At 43.1% G+C, this 12,462-nt stretch overlaps 1 protein-coding gene across 3 annotated transcripts in view; it reads left to right on the top strand.

Moving 5' to 3' along the window:
- Window positions 1-12,462, top strand: part of AVIL (advillin) — a 44,221-nt gene that overhangs the window by 22,207 nt on the left and 9,552 nt on the right. For all 3 annotated transcript variants that reach the window (XM_061614984.1, XM_061614983.1, XM_061614985.1), the window contains 6 exons: window positions 3,137-3,215; window positions 3,675-3,773; window positions 4,676-4,829; window positions 7,465-7,565; window positions 9,385-9,522; window positions 10,832-10,990. In XM_061614984.1, the coding sequence (XP_061470968.1) occupies window positions 3,137-3,215; window positions 3,675-3,773; window positions 4,676-4,829; window positions 7,465-7,565; window positions 9,385-9,522; window positions 10,832-10,990 (730 nt within the window). The remainder of the gene's footprint in view (window positions 1-3,136; window positions 3,216-3,674; window positions 3,774-4,675; window positions 4,830-7,464; window positions 7,566-9,384; window positions 9,523-10,831; window positions 10,991-12,462) is intronic.

A 12,462-nucleotide genomic window follows, 5' to 3' on the forward strand; every position in this document is an offset into this window, starting at 1 on the left:
GTGGCAGCGAAGCAGTTGCAAGTGCATTTGGAGGAAGCGGATTATCTGGATCCATTTCAATCAGGCTTCAGGCCTGGACATGGGACTGAAACGGACTTGGTCGCCTTGGTGGATGATATGAGGAGGGCGTTGGATAGGGGTGAATGCACCTTCCTCGTCCTCCTGGATCTCTCAGCGGCTTTTAATACCGTTGACCACGGTATCCTTCTGGACTGCCTGAAGAGGTTAGGCATAGGGGGCACTGTATTGCAGTGGTTCCATTCCTTCCTCTCTGGTAGGTACCAGAGAGTGGCATTGGGGGATGAGGTTTCAGATCCTTGGCCTCTCACTTGTGGGGTGCCACAGGGCTCCATCCTCTTCCCGATGCTGTTTAACAACTATATAAAGCCGCTGGGGGCAATCATCAGAAGATTTGGGCTGCAGTGTCACCAGTATGCTGATGACATGCAGCTCTATCTCTCATTCAAATCTTCACCGAGGTTGGCTGTAGAAACCCTATCCAAGTGCCTGGAGTCAGTGAGTGGCTGGATGGGAAGGAATAAGCTGAAGCTGAACCCTGACAAAACCAAGGTACTGTTTGTGGGAGACAAGGGAAGGTTGGGGGATGTTGACCTGGTGCTCAATGGGGTATAATTGCCCCTGAAAGACAGGTCTGCAGCCTGGGGGTCATTCTTGACTCCCAGCTGTCTATGGAGGCTCAGGTCTCGGCTGTGAGCCGGGCGGCGCTGTATCAACTCCATCTGATATGGAGGCTGCGCCCCTATCTTCCCAACCATCTGCTCCCATCTGTGGTACATGCCCTGGTCTCCTCTTGCCTAGACTACTGTAATGCGCTCTACGTGGGGTTACCCTTGAAAACGGTCCGGAAGCTGCAACTGGTACAGAATGCGGCGGCTCGCCTGATTAAAGGCAGCCGCTGGCGAGATCACATCACTCCAGTGCTGAAGGAGTTGCACTGGTTACTGGTTGTTTTCCGGGCCCAATTCAAGGTGTTGGTTCTGACCTTTAAAACCCTATACGGTTTCGGCCCAGTCTATCTGAAGGAGCACCTCCAACATCATCAGGGATGCCGCACAACAAGATCAGCCTCAAAAGGCCTTCTCTCTATCCCAACAGTTAAAACAGCTAGACTGGTGAGAACTAGGGAGAGGGCTTTTTCAATTGTGCCCCCACTTTGTGGAATTCCCTCCTAAATGATCTCCACCGTGCCCCCTCTATGATGAGCTTCCGCCAGGCCTTGAAGACCTGGCTCTTCAGGCAGGCTTTTGGGGTGGGTTAGGTTTTATTATTGTTGTTGAGATTTTTAATGTTTTAATGTATTGTATGATTTTATTTTGTAAGTCGCCCAGAGTGGCTGGACAGCCAGCCAGATGGGTGACTAATAAATTTAATAAATAAATAAATAGTGTATCATGTTTAAAATGGTGGCAACACAGCAAATAGCTTTTAGATGGCTCCTCCTGGGTGCTGGTGAGTCTTTGGGTAGATTCACACAAGCATGTACATCATTCAACAACTTGATCGCTCCATGATTCATAGCTGAATGTGTGAACTGCCTCCAATGAAAAGCATTGTGATGTGAGATGCTATGAAAGCTTGGGGTGGGCGTGGTATTTGATGTGTGATGGCTGTTTCACACATACATGTCATCACTTGTTATTACAGCCATTAAGCAATGAATGTGAATTCACTTAACGATGGGCAGGGACTTGAGAGAGAAAGAGGGCATATCCATATGGGAGCGTTACTTTGTACTAGATGTTTTTACCTCCATGTTCTATTTGCACCACCCAAACCAGCTGCAAACCAGAGGTGTAGTCATCCGGAGACTTGGGGGGCCTTAGACTGATTGATTGAGTTTATTTATATGCCATCTTTCCACAGCAAGCTGTGCCCAAAGTGGCTTACAAGAAAGAGAAATCAGTTTACAAAACAATAAATTCAAGTAGGACAAAACCCAACAATGTAAAAACATAAAATAAATTCTATATTATTTTATAGACCCTATATTATTTTATAGACCCTTTATTTTTTTGGGAGCAGTGTCTTAGCAGGGTCCCTCTGTCTCCAGCATCCTATGAGCTAATCAGCATGAAAGGGGAGCATATTAGCCACACAGAAGAGTCTTCTAACTTGCTTTCTTGTCCCTTTCTGCTGCTTGGAGCTAATCAAAGAGAAAGGAGGTGAGTCAGCCACTAAGACTTTTCTCAGTAGCTAACACTCTCCCCTTTCATGCTGACTGGCTCTTAGGGATGTTTGTTGTTGTGGACGAAGGCCTTAACAAGGATCTCATTCTCAACTCAGCAGGAGAAAAAAAAGGATGGGAGGGGGCTTGCTGTTACTATCATGAAGGGACCTGCACTTCTGAATTTGCCACTACACTACTGCTGCAAACATGGTGTTTTCTATTCACGCTGAGGGGAAGGATCAATCACACATTTTCCTAATGACCACATCCTCTAATTTAACATTTCCATTCCCTCCGGTTGCTTGGCAACCAAGCATGTTCAGTTTGTTCAACCAGCTGCGGTAGGTGCCATTTAAAAAAAAAATCCTGCAAGTGTGATTATGTATATTTTCACTGGTGCGATACAGCTGAAATACAAATTTTTGTTTGAGCAGTGTTATGGTTTTGCACACAAGTTGGGGGGAAAGAAAAATAACAGCATCATTGCAGCAACATAAAAAAGGCCAGCTGAATGGTGGAGAGGAACCGGAAAGTGCTTGCCTACAGGAAATGAAATGAAAGAAGGGAGGAGGAGGGAGTGGGCATGGAGAGAGGAACGATTGATAGACCCACCTAAAAGCATTGGAGCAAAGCGTCTGCAAGCACTAGCGATACATAGTGAAGATTTTTTTCTTCCCTTTTCATATTATCAGCGGATTGAGTTTTACTGAGATTTACAGGGGGGAAACTGCAGGATAGCTTCTATTTTCTGGTAACGTCATGTGAACCATGCAAACTAAAAGGAGATGTGAGTAGCACCAAACACATAGTAAACCACCATAGCCCTGAGTAAAAATTTCTAGATAAAATTCAGGGGACTCCACCAATTTGTCAGTCTCAGAAATGAAAAAACAAACCAAAGTCTCTCTCTCATCTCCCCACCCCCACCCCCATTTCCCTCTCTTCTAGTGTCTCGGACTCTGGAGGGAAAATGCAGGTCACAGAAGAAGGCAAACGACCCATCATACAGGATATGCTTAGCCATGATGTAAGCCCCAGATACATCTTCTTTAAGGGCCTCCTTCATGCTGCTTAAAAAACACAACAAAACAACCCAGTAGCTGCATGCTATCCACAAGCCATTTACACTGAGATCATCTTAATTCATGCTATGGAAATTAGCACCCTTCATAAACTACACTTCCCAGAATTCTTTGGGGGAAGCCATGATTGTTAAAGTGATATCATAGTGCTTTCAATGTATAGTGCAGATGTATTAGCTGCTGACCATTGCCATGAGCATAAGATTACCCCTCCCATCAATTGTTTTATCTCATCTCAAGTCTCTTCCTCCAGCTCAGGTTTTGCCTCCCTCTTGTCAGTATAGGCATGTGATGGGTAGGGAATTGAGGATTTATAGTTCCCATGGAACCAAATGCTGGGGTGCCAATTGGGATTATGGGAGGTTGCTCCTAGAATGCTCATAACAATCTTCTTTGTGCCTTAGGATTGCTACATTCTGGATCACAGTGGGATGAAAATCTACGTATGGAAGGGGAAAGGGGCCACTAAGGCAGAGAAGCAAACAGCCATGTCTAAGGCCTTGGTATGGCATGAGAGTTCAGCTGAGCCGCGCCTTTCCCCAATTCCCTCTTTTGAATTTGTCTTTTAAAGGGAGTTTTAATGTGATCTATTCTATTTTTTAATAATTTCATCTGTTCCACTGTACTAGGAACCATCTCTGTTTTCTAGTATTTGTCCCTGGTAAGTCACTGTCCCTATTTTGGAGAAAATGTGGAAGATGCCTTTAAAAATGCCTTGTTAGGGTGTGCACATGAGTATTAGGGTGCACTAACATCCATTCCATTCCATCTCTCCCCCTCCTGCCACCACTAATTGCTTACCATAGTTGTGAAATGGCCAGGAAAAACATGGGATGCTGACTGTAGCTGTTGTTGCTTCTTTGGGGCTTGTTGGCAGAAACGGAAGGGGGCAAGGCCAGGATTATTTTCCCCCCTCAGTATTGTTTAAATAGCTGTATAGCCAAGCCTAGGCCAACACATTTTGCTGCTTAGTGGGCAAGCCTAGTGCCCACCCCTGCCCCCATTCCACGTACAGAAGCCAATGGGATGGGCACTTAAATATTACTTCAACAGTGGTGATGATGGGACAGTGTCCTCTACTGCACCTGAGGGCAGCAGGCTCGTTTAGAGGGTGTAGGATAGACTGTGTGGCACATCACAGCACTCTCCTCTGACATTTATTTCCCACCTTTCCTCTAAGGAACTCAAGGTGGCATATGAGTTTCCCCTGCTCCCCATTTCATCCTCACATCAAACCGGTGAGATGGATTAGGCTGAGAGACTGTGACTTGCCAAAGGTCACCCTCTGAGCTTTTTGAACCTTGGTCTCTAGGAGCAGCAACCTACCTAGGCTGCACAGGAAACCTATAGCAGAGGCAGGAAGGGTGCTGGAGCACAACCTGCTTTACTTGCTTGTTCCCTACAGGAATTCGTTAATATGAAAGGCTACCCTTGCAGCACCAACTTGGAGACTGTGCATGACGGGGCAGAGTCAGCTATGTTCAAGCAGCTGTTTCAGAAATGGACAGTCCAGGACCAGACAATGGGGCTAGGAAAAACCTACAATGTTGGCAAAATTGGTAAGGAAGATCCTATTCCTGGATATGATGATGCACACCTCAAGAGAAACTCACTGTTAAGACCCTGCCTTGTCAATCTAAAAAGAATGATCCACACTCCTGGACTGAGGGTTTCCTACTGTTGCGTGCTGCCCTGTGACTTGACCACAAGCAAGGCTTTGCATATTCTGCAATTCTGTAGATGGTTGTTGTTGTTGATGATGATAATAACAATAACAATAATAATAATAAAACTTTCAGATACAATTCCTGACCATTTATAATCACACAATAAAAACAACTAAAATAGGTTGTACACAGTACAAAAACCAACTAAAGATAGGTTTACAAACCCCAAAGGCAGAGACCTAAAACTGTATTTTTCATCCAGCTGGAAAAGCTTGCTGAAACAAAAGCATCTTCTGTGGTTTCCAGAAACTACAAATAGTGGGCACCTGTCATATATCAACAAGGTTGCTGTTCCACAAAACAGGCAGCTGCACTGAAAGTCCTGCTCTGAGTTGCTGTGGAGCAGGCATCTCATATTTCAGGAACTTCAAAGAGAAGCTCACCTGCAGAACGCTGTGACGTACTGGGTATATAAGGAGTAAGATGGGGCTGGTCCTAGGATAAATAACACCCTAGATGAGGACCGCCTTCTGTGCCCCCCCCCAGGGTCACGCTAAAGCTCAAAAAGCCCCATTCTGAGCAATGACAGTGCACAATGCAATACAGCAGAACTATTACAGGTTTTACTTTAAATATTTTTTGTTTTGCAGCAGTTCCTAAGCGTTCTTTATTTTAGAATACCCATTATTTTTGTCTTTAAAAATAATAACAGTTATAAATAAAAAAGTATGCAGCTGACCTCTTACAGCTTATGGCTTTAGTTTAGTATTATTTATACAGAGTTTACTGAAGTGCTCAATAACGTTGCCTCAAAATGAAGCTGTGTTTCTCTGGGGGTTTTTACCTAGCACAAATGACATCAAAGCTAAAACTGGGGGGGGGGATACTTTAAAGCTAATTGAAGGAAGATCCTTTTTTTACTTAATACCCAAACAACCTGTAAAACCTTGAAAAATAGGTCACAGACCCTTTTTTTTGCCACCCTAGCTCACTGCAGAGAACACATTAAAAAAAAACAGCCACTGACCTCAGCTTGGCACTCTGGGCAACTGCCCAGCTCGCCCACTACTAAGGCTGGCCCTGCTCTTAAGTAACTTAATCCTGAGCTGTAGGTTCACTTACAATAGGTTCATTCTATCAGATCAGAATTTCTGGCACAGCATTCAGAATCCTGAGAAACTCAGCTTTCTTCTTTTTAAGGAAGTTATTAGTCCTCTTGGCTGCACAGCAAAAATTGTCATCCCTTTATACTTAGCAACTCCCCCTTATTAATTTTTTTAAAAGCCTTGTTTTTTAAATTTTGCATAATTATAGAATTTTGCTTTCCCAACTGCAGAACTGTATTTTATTACTTGCACACACACTTCCCTAAGTAGTGAGAACTTCTGAGCCAAGCTACCAGGCTTAGGTTGCAATAGTATACATACTTATCTTGGAGTAAACACCACTGAAGTCAATGGGTCTTACTTCTGAGTAGAAGATAGGATTGCACTGTTAGTTTTGTTTGGATAAGAGAACACTGGAGACTTAACAGTGTCCTTGTAATTGACAAATATGTGAGAGAGCATATTGGAAGCAAATAGGGACTCCTATAGCAGACAACGCAGCCACTAATCCTGCATCAGATCTGCAGAGAAAGCCACTCCATCCCAAGAATAGAGCAAACTCACAGCGCATTCTCTCTCTCAAAACAGCAAATTGCTTCACAGTATTTCATTAACTCCCATTAATGCAACATTGACCAGTCCCCCTAGGTGATTAGTGAGCTATCAGAAGAACAAGGATAGTTAGCATCCATAACACTTCTTAATCTGTGGGTTCCTAAACTTCATGTTGCCTTCAAATATTTAAACCAATGATGGGGAACCTCTGCCCCTCAAGATATAGTTGGACTACAACTACCACTATCCTTGCCTATTGGTCATGCTGATTGGGGCTGATGCGAGTTGGAGTCCAATCCACAGTGGTTGGTAGCATGGCAAAGGCAAGGCGGCATTGAGTACTTGACTTCCAGACACTAAGCATTGCTGCCGCCCTCTGGGAGGACTGAGATATGAGGAGTGAGGTGTGGAGCAGGTGTGGCAGCAAGGACATCAGACTGGCTCTGCCACTGCACCTGCACTGCCCCCTGCCTCCTCATATCTCATCCCTCTCCCTTTCAGTAAGTGGTAGCTATGCTCAGTGTCCAGAAGCTGTCCCATTAATTGCTACTGAGTCCAATAACATCTGGAAGGCCTTGGTGTTTAAACCTGCTGTGTGACTTTCTTGCCTCATCCTATCACCATGCCATGCAGTACATTCTCTCCTCACCTGGCTCAGGACAATTCTGATCTACATTCTGTCATTCTAAGTTGTCATGGTGTCTGTAGCATCTTTATGTTTTGGCCAAGAAACTATAATTTCCTCCCAGTCTTTTTGTGACCCTTGCATCTGCCTTCAGGCCAAAGATTGATGCACCCCACTTTGTAAAACCTTGATCTAACATATGTCAGCTGCTCCATTCCTTTGACACCTGTTTCCTTTCCAGCTAAGGTCAGCCAGGAGAAATTTGATGCCACCCTCTTGCACGCCCAGCCAGAGTTGGCAGCCCAGGAAAGGATGGTAGATAACGGGGAAGGGAAAGTCGAGGTAAGAGCTACACACCCCAATCCCAGGATGGAAGCTGGATCTCCTGTTGGCTTTCTAGTGAGTGCAGGTCCTCATGTTTGCATATGATATCCTTGTGTGAATAGTATTCTTTTGTAATGTTTCTACCATATTGCTTGTACACTTTTACCCCATGTTTCTACAAAATATATTATTTTAAAATAATTGACATTTCGTAGCAGTTTTGCAGGCAGAGGTATGTAGAGTAGAAAAGTTCACATTATTGTCTTAAGTGGCACCATATATTTTACATACAGAATTTGAGTGTGTGGCTCTTAGGAGCTGACATTTCTTGGGATTTATTTTGCACAGAATTCACAGGAGCTTACGCATTTGAAGTGTGAAATGTATCCTTGCTTGAAGGGATCTCTATATGCAGAACTAGATGAAATGAGGGAAACACAAGGATCCCAAGTCTGTGCTTACATTGTAATGCCAGTTCAAAGACTGGGGGCCTTTTCAAGGGATAATTGGTGGGGAGGAGGAATGATTATCCTTTTCCCCACCTGCTGATTCTCCCTTGTAAATGCCCCCAACAGGTATTTTTTAATATCGCCCCCACACACCATATTAGGCTGTGAAACTAGGAGTGAGCTTGGCTGAGAGAAAAAAACAGCCCTGGAGATGTTCTCAAGGGGGAATCAGTGGATGCCAGAGGAACCTGCAGGCACCAGAGAGATTATGTGCTCCTTTCACCTGCTCATCTACCAGTCCAGCTCTGCAAATACTCCCTTGTCCTCATTTCTTGTTATGTGCCTTCAAGTCAACTACGACTTATGGCGACCCTATGAATCAGCGACCTCCAAGAGCATCTGTCATGAACCACCCTGTTCAGATCTTGTAAGTTCAGGTCTGTGGCTTCCTTGATGAAATCAATCCACCTCTTGTTTGGCCTTCCTCTTTTTCTACTCCCTTCCGTTTTTCCCAGCATTATTGTCTTTTCTAATGAGTTATGTCTTCTCATGATGTGTCCAAAGTATGATAACCTCAGTTTCATCATTTCAGCTTCTAGTGATAGTTCTGGTTTAATTTGTTCTAGCACCCAATTATTTGCCTTTTTCGCGGTCCATGGTATGTGAAAAGGTCTCCTCCAACACCACATTTCAAATTATTTTTCTCTTATCCACTTTTTTCACTGTCCACCTTTCACATCCATACATAGAGATCAGGAATACCATGATCTGAATTATCCTGACTTTAGTGTTCAGTGATACATCTTTGCATCTGAGGACCTTTTCTAGTTCTGTCATAGTTGCCCTCCCCAGTCCTAGCCTTCTTCTGATTTCTTGACTATTGTCTCCATTTTGGTTAATGACTGTGCCGAGGTATTGATAATCCTTGACAAATTCAACCTAATTTCTTAATCTCAGCAAATATGGGATACTTGATGAATTCAAATTCTGTGAATTCTGAGGCAAAACATACCAGTTCCGCATCTCCTGGATTAACTGTGCAAATCAGAACATAATTATCTTTCAGATTTTACACTTCTCTGAATTTTGAGATGCAGTTTTTAGCTCAAAAAATCCCACCAAACTGTGTGTGTGGTTCAGATGAAATACATGTAGAAATGCCCATACTGAGATAAAATATGTATTTAAATATGTCATTTTTGATCAAATACGTATTGAAATAGGAGTTTTCATGGAGATTTTTTTTTTAATTAGCAGATTAAGGCAGAAATGGAATGGCAATGAACACATGCATGGGCCAGAAAGAGACTGAGTCATCCATCCCTAGGTTAGGACTATGCATTTGCTGAGATAACATCTAGTTCCATCTTCTGTTTTGTTGTCTCTAGGTGTGGAGGGTTGAGAACCTGGAGCTGGTGCCAGTGGATCATCGATGGTATGGATTCTTCTATGGTGGAGATTGCTACTTAATCCTGTACACTTATGAGCTGAACCGGAAGCCCCATTACATTTTATACATCTGGCAGGTAAGTGAAGAGTGGGGATGGGGTAGAAATTTGGTTCAATTCACATTTAAAGGGGAATCTATCAAACTCGCACTTTCCAAAATAATATGAGAATTGAACACAGCCTTCCTACAAAATTCACACTTATCTGACTTTTGCGATGCAGTTTTCTAACCAACCAAGGTTACAAAAATGCATATATTAGGAGAAACCATGCATGAAAATAATTTTATTTATTTATATCCCGCCCTTGCTGCCAGTAATATTAGTAATTTTACACAAAAACGCATTCTATTGGGCGGGAAACTTCTTGCAAAAAATGTGAACACTAGTCAAAACTGCATACAAAAATGTGTTTATTGGGAAATTTGTACCAAAATGCTGATGAATTTTCATAAGGTTTTAAAAAACCCACACAAACTGCAGCAGAAGCCTGCAAATGAATTTAACTGAACTAAACAGAACTGAATTTAAGATTGGAAAATATGAACAGAAATTGACAGATCCTTCCATCTCTAGTGAAGAGTCTCACATATGGAAGACTCAGTTTCTGTTGACTTCCTACAGGGACTTTGCTCAATAGTCTTGTGTGCTGCTACCAAATGTTCCTCTTAATTGTCCATGGTTTGCATGTAATGATGGCCATAAACCATGGTTAGCTGATGCACAAATTGTATGCTGGTGTAAATAAGCAATCCTTGCTCTGCTGCTCCCTAGAGCAGGGAAACAAAACATGGAGCAGTTGGTTTAATGTTAATGAGTAAACCAGTACTTTCTTGGTTTGTTCCTCTCCAAACAAATGATAATTGGAAGCCAAGGCTTGCTCTTCGCTTCCTGCTTGTAGTATGATTGGGAGAAACAAACTGTGCTGGATCAAGCTTAATACTAAGGCAGCAGTTCCATGGTGTGCTTCCTCATTCTAGGAAGGAAATTGGTGGAATTGGTGAAAATCAACTCCTTCCTTGTTCCACCACTAGAAGCTTCCACTGGATCAAGTGCCTTCTTGTCATCAGAGGAACACCATTGGATACAACTCTGTTAGCTCTGAATCTAACCTTTCCTCCATATAGCTTAGGACGACATCTGTGGGTTTTACTTGCATTATCCCCATGACAACCCTGTTAGGTAGATTAGACTGAGAGATATTGACTGGCTCAGAGTCACCCAGTGACCTTCAAGGGTGCATGAAGGTTTGTATTTGGGAGGTCTCAAGTCCAACACAGTTGAGAGACTACACTGGAGGCCCTCACCCCATGAAGTTATAACATGCAGCTAAATTCACCATCCAGAGCAGCAGGCTAGATCTCTTGGTGCTTTCTCTGTGCCTCAGGGACGTCATGCCACGGTGGATGAACTGGCAGCTTCCGCCTACCATGCAGTGGAGCTGGATCAGCAGTTCAATGGGGAGCCTGTGCAGGTCCGAGTGAACATGGGCAAGGAACCGCACCACTTCTTGGCCATCTTCAAAGGCAAGCTTGTCATCTTTGAGGTATGGAGGAGGATTAAGTAGCAGATGGGTTGATTAGTGTGCTATAGTCAGAGCTTGGAAAAGTTACTTTTTAAAGCTACAACTCCCATCAGCCCCAGCCAGCATGGCCACTGGATTGGGCTGATGGGAGTTGTAGTTCAACAAAGTAACTTTTCCAAGCTTTGGCTATAGTTCAGGGAAGTGGAGAACAGCTGGAGGGTCACAAGTTCCCCATCCTTGCTGTAGCTGCTCAGGGTTATTGCAAGTCACAGCCAGATTCTCTCTGAACATGAACAAATCACACTCATTGCCTATCTTGTATATTCTGAGGGGGCAAAAAGTGAGTAGCAGAGACAACCAGAAACCGGATCCCCTGAAATCTCAGCTGAACATGCTATCCTTGGATCTTGTTCTTGTCACTTTCAGAATCCAGGTTAGGAAGGACATGAAGTGACATCACAGTTCATTCCATGGTAGACCTTCCTTTCTTTGGATAAATAAGGATGGATGTTAGAGACAATGAAAGCTTGCCTTTGTCACCCAGATCATCCCTGCTGTACATAGCAGAAGGAGTGGGGGAGTGAAAGGTATTCCAGGAACCCACTTTACAATACAAAATTAGGCACCAAATTTGGCTGCTTGTGTTTTTCAAGGTTTCTCTGTCTAAAACAAAAATGGAATTCTAGCAACTTCTGAAAGATGAAAAACTAAAGGAAACCATGGATCTGGCTTTCAGTAGCAAGGGAACACGGATTCCTATTATCTCTTCTCACAGTTTTTAGAGTCCTGCCTCTCTTGTTCCTTACTCTTTCAGCTTGCCAAAATAGTCCAAATTCTAATATCACAGTAAGTTTGGGCAACCAATATATTTTTTACTCTGTTCTGGGTGATATTTTTAAAAGTGTGTACGCACATGAATAAGGGTAAGCTAACCATCTTTTGCAGTTGGCACCTTTTGGGGTAGCTGCTCTCTTGTAAGCGCAACATGATCCGGAAGTTCATTTAACAAGTACCCAGGGCTGAGCTTTTAGTGTGGTAGCTTTGGGATACACTCCCCCTGGAAATTAAAATAGCACCAACAATATGTTCTTGTAGGTACCTCCTTAAAAAAAAAAATTCAGCCAGGCATTTTCAGGGTTGCACAACTGAACATTGTTCCTGTTGGTTTTACAGATGGATTTAATATATTCTTATTGTTTTAACTTTCTATTTCCTATGCTGTTTTTATTTGTACACCGCCATGAGATTTTCCAGTAGTAGGCAGCTTATACATTCCTTAAATAAATATTTTTGACAAAACAAAAAAGGATTCTTGGGATTCTGAGAGACTGTACAGCTGACTGGAGCTCATGTGCATCTTTTTAGTTCTTCCACATAGGTTTCCCCAAGCCCCCTTTCAAACCCCCACTCCTTTGCATTAAAGCAACATTAATGTATTTTCCTGGTGGGAGGAAGTTTTTTTTATGAGTGTTAAGAGTTTCTGAAAACTCTAA

The sequence above is a fragment of the Rhineura floridana genome, chromosome 3, assembly GCF_030035675.1.
Source record: "Rhineura floridana isolate rRhiFlo1 chromosome 3, rRhiFlo1.hap2, whole genome shotgun sequence".
In the NCBI taxonomy this organism is placed as follows: domain Eukaryota; kingdom Metazoa; phylum Chordata; class Lepidosauria; order Squamata; family Rhineuridae; genus Rhineura; species Rhineura floridana.